The sequence below is a fragment of the Anarrhichthys ocellatus genome, unplaced genomic scaffold (assembly GCF_004355925.1).
Source record: "Anarrhichthys ocellatus isolate YVR2014 unplaced genomic scaffold, GSC_Weel_1.0 scaffold49, whole genome shotgun sequence".
Lineage (NCBI taxonomy): Eukaryota > Metazoa > Chordata > Actinopteri > Perciformes > Anarhichadidae > Anarrhichthys > Anarrhichthys ocellatus.
This window is the reverse complement of record NW_022280079.1, coordinates 2,945,145-2,948,379: the sequence shown is the minus strand read 5'-3', so window position 1 is coordinate 2,948,379 and position 3,235 is coordinate 2,945,145. Positions and strand designations below refer to the sequence as shown.

Genomic DNA, 3,235 nt, shown 5'->3' with positions numbered 1-3,235 from the left:
GACGACTGGTCATCGGACCGCGGCCCCACACGGCTCCGGTCACTGCCACACTTTCCTTCAGGAGAGGACAGAAAGGCGGGCGATCCAGGCAGACATGGATCCACACGGAGAGACCTGAGTGGTTTGCCCAAACTTCTGTTTCCTCTGCTGTATTTGCCTATTTTCTACTTTAAAAATAAATAAATACATTTTTAATATTAGATTATATGGTTAATAATCTTTAATAAATCAAATTGTTTCTTCTTTTTTATTTTCATCAGTTGCATCAGCTGCATGCATTTTTATGGTGTGTAAATGTAGAATAGTGAAAAGTTTGTTGCCACTTTCTAATAATTCAGAGTTTGTAAATTAATGAGATTAAAATAAAATGAATTAATTAAAATCACTATACAGATCTGTTCTCATTTTGACACTAAAGGGTCTTATATATTTGAAATATTTGATTGTATTTAAATAGGGAGTACAAGTGTAAAACAATGTATTAACTAGTAATACATTTTAAAATAATCAAATAAAGAACCAGCTCATCACTGTCCTCAACCAGGTGAGAGGGACAATAACTTTCCTCCCAGTCCACATGGTCAGAGGTCAGAGTCTCCCAAAAGCACTTCAGCAAGGTGATTGCTTCATCAGTAAGATTCATTCATCTCCTCCTGTGAGGTAAACAGTGAAAGTGGTAGGTTCTTGTGTAAAGCAGGGATTTCGGTAGACTTCATACGGTATTCTGCTTGATGAGTCGGTGACAGTGTCCACATAGCAAGATGAGAGATTGCTGGTTCAGTCTCTGGTTCAAACGCTAACAAGCACTACCACAACACACTCCCTAAGCAATGACGCAAATTCAATGTGGGGATACCAAGGGGAAAGCTCTGATTCTGAAAAGTAAAGCCAATGTGAAAGTGATTTACACCTGCATTCTTTTTAATAGCCAGCAAGGGGCAACTTCTCTTTTTGCAAAAAGAAGTCCAATTGTGTAGTTTAAGTAACGTCTGTAGTATAAGTCTATGAGAAAATGACTCTACTTCTCACTTGATTAATTCCCTCAGTAAACGTTGTAAACATGAGTTTATGGTCTCAATCTTTAGTTTCAAGTGTTCTCCAATACAGCATGATGTTCATTTAGTAAATTATGGTCTATTTAGAGTCAAATAGACCATAAAGCAGGGTATGCTTTAGGGCGGGGCAATCTTGGGATTGAAAGGTCGCTACAGCAGTGTTGCTAACACAGTGTAAGTGTCGCTACTACAGCGTTGCTCTAAGGAGTCGGCACATTTAGTTTTTAGCATCCCAATTGATATCACAGTTAGTGAATAATGGATGCACCTGGTCCCGCAGGGCCTTGCTCCTCCCCAGCTCCACCCTCATGTCCAAATATGATTACTTCTGGCTTAAAAAAACCAAAATGGCCAAAATGCCAAACTTGAGGCTTCAAAAGGGGAGTCAAAAAAAACAATGGATGATGTCACAGTGATTATGTCCACTTATACAATCTATGGGGCATACATTTAAAGCTACAGTGTGTAGCATTTAGGGCAGGGGTCACCAACCTTTTTGAAACTGAGAGCTACTTCAAGGGTACCGAGTAGTACGAAGGGCTACTTGTTTGATACAAACTTCCTGAATAACAAAGTTGCACAGATCACCATTTAATAATAATAATATGTGTGAAGACACTGTCTGATCACATGTCAATGTTAATTATTCCTCACAATAATTATTAACAATGATTTCCACAACAATGATGGTAGGAAACACAGATATATTTAAACATTTATTTCTGTTATTCTGTTTCAACATTTGAAAGCCAGAGGTATCACATCTCTGATATTAGTAAATATCTTTCTTGACAGTTTTGTATGAATAAGCACATTTGTAGCATTTGGTTCAAAATCACACCTGTTATATTTTTGTAAGAATGATCACTTCTAACATTTTTTATGAAATCATTAACTGTCATATCTTCACATCATGTCTCGTTTGTACTAACCACTTTTGTAACATTTTTGAACAAATCATGATCAACAAATCAACTCTGTCCCATGTTTATACAAATCATCAGTTATGAATATCCTGTGTTGTTTGGCTTTGGATCGGATGCCATTTATGATCTTCACGACAGGAGTCATCAGATGATCAAAGCCGGTTACTTTTGCACATAGCGCCTGCTGGTGAATGATGCAGTGGCAATGTAGAAATTTTGGAAAGTCTGGGTCACCTTTACACTGTGCAATGAAGCCTGCATGCCGGCCGTCATGGCGGGAGCCCCGTTTGTTGTCACCGACACCATTTCTAATGGTACCTTTTTCTCCATGAAGAAACTAGTAAACAGTCTGGTCTATAGCCGAGCGGGGGATCCAACCCTCCGAGGCGCGCGAGTATCTTCGGGCGCCCGCGTTCAAACCTCTAGTCTGGGCCTTTTCAGTCGGATTGCGTTGCCTCGCCTTTACCTCCGCCACCCAAGAGTTGTTTCCCCGCGGCCTGTTCCGAGGACTGACGGACCTGACGACAGGGTGCGCTTGCGGCGTGTGTCCGGCGCCAACGGGAAGCGCCTGCCATTCGGAACCTGAAAACCTAGTGCGGTACGGCAGCCTCTTCCTGGCTGTCCGCCGTGCGCCTCTGGGTACCCAACTCTCTTATGACAAGAAATATTGTCATTTTAAAATCTACAATAATGCAAGTATTTTTGATTAAAAATGAACAGCAACTAAAATTTTTAGACGGAGCTCCATGGTGACTAGTGCTATTTTTAGAACATGCCTTTGCGGACGACTCACGGTCCCTGCGGGCGACCAGGTGCCCGCGGGCTCCGTGTTGGCTACCTCTGACTTAGGGTGATCTATTAGCAGAAATGGAATATAACATTATTAAGTATATTTTCTTTAATGTATAATCACCTGAAAATAAGAATTATTGTGTTTTTCGATACGAAGCGGGTCTTCACTGCTGGCCACCATTTTCCTACTGTAGCCCAGAACGGACAAACCAATCACCAGCTCTAGATGTTTTTGCCACTATAGTTCTCCAACACCCTTGGCACATGGGAGTGGTTACAGTTGGTTGCAATTTGCGACCTCACTGCTAGATGCCTCCGAACCCTACACACTGTTTCTTTGACAGATTAAAAGATCTTTGCATTTAAGTAAATATCTCATTGCGTTTGTTCCTCCCCTGCTTGACAGGGTGGTCCAGCGGCTTGGGCTGATTGTATCTGGGCAACACTTATTTTTTTGTATTG

The 3,235-nt window shown here is 41.2% G+C and overlaps 1 protein-coding gene across 1 annotated transcript in view; it reads left to right on the top strand.

Moving 5' to 3' along the window:
- LOC116395750 (uncharacterized) overlaps positions 1–3,235 on the top strand; it is a 46,397-nt gene that overhangs the window by 4,679 nt on the left and 38,483 nt on the right. Inside the window, 1 exon segment of the mRNA XM_075447387.1 lies at positions 2–164. Within this exon segment, the coding sequence (XP_075303502.1) occupies positions 2–164 (163 nt within the window).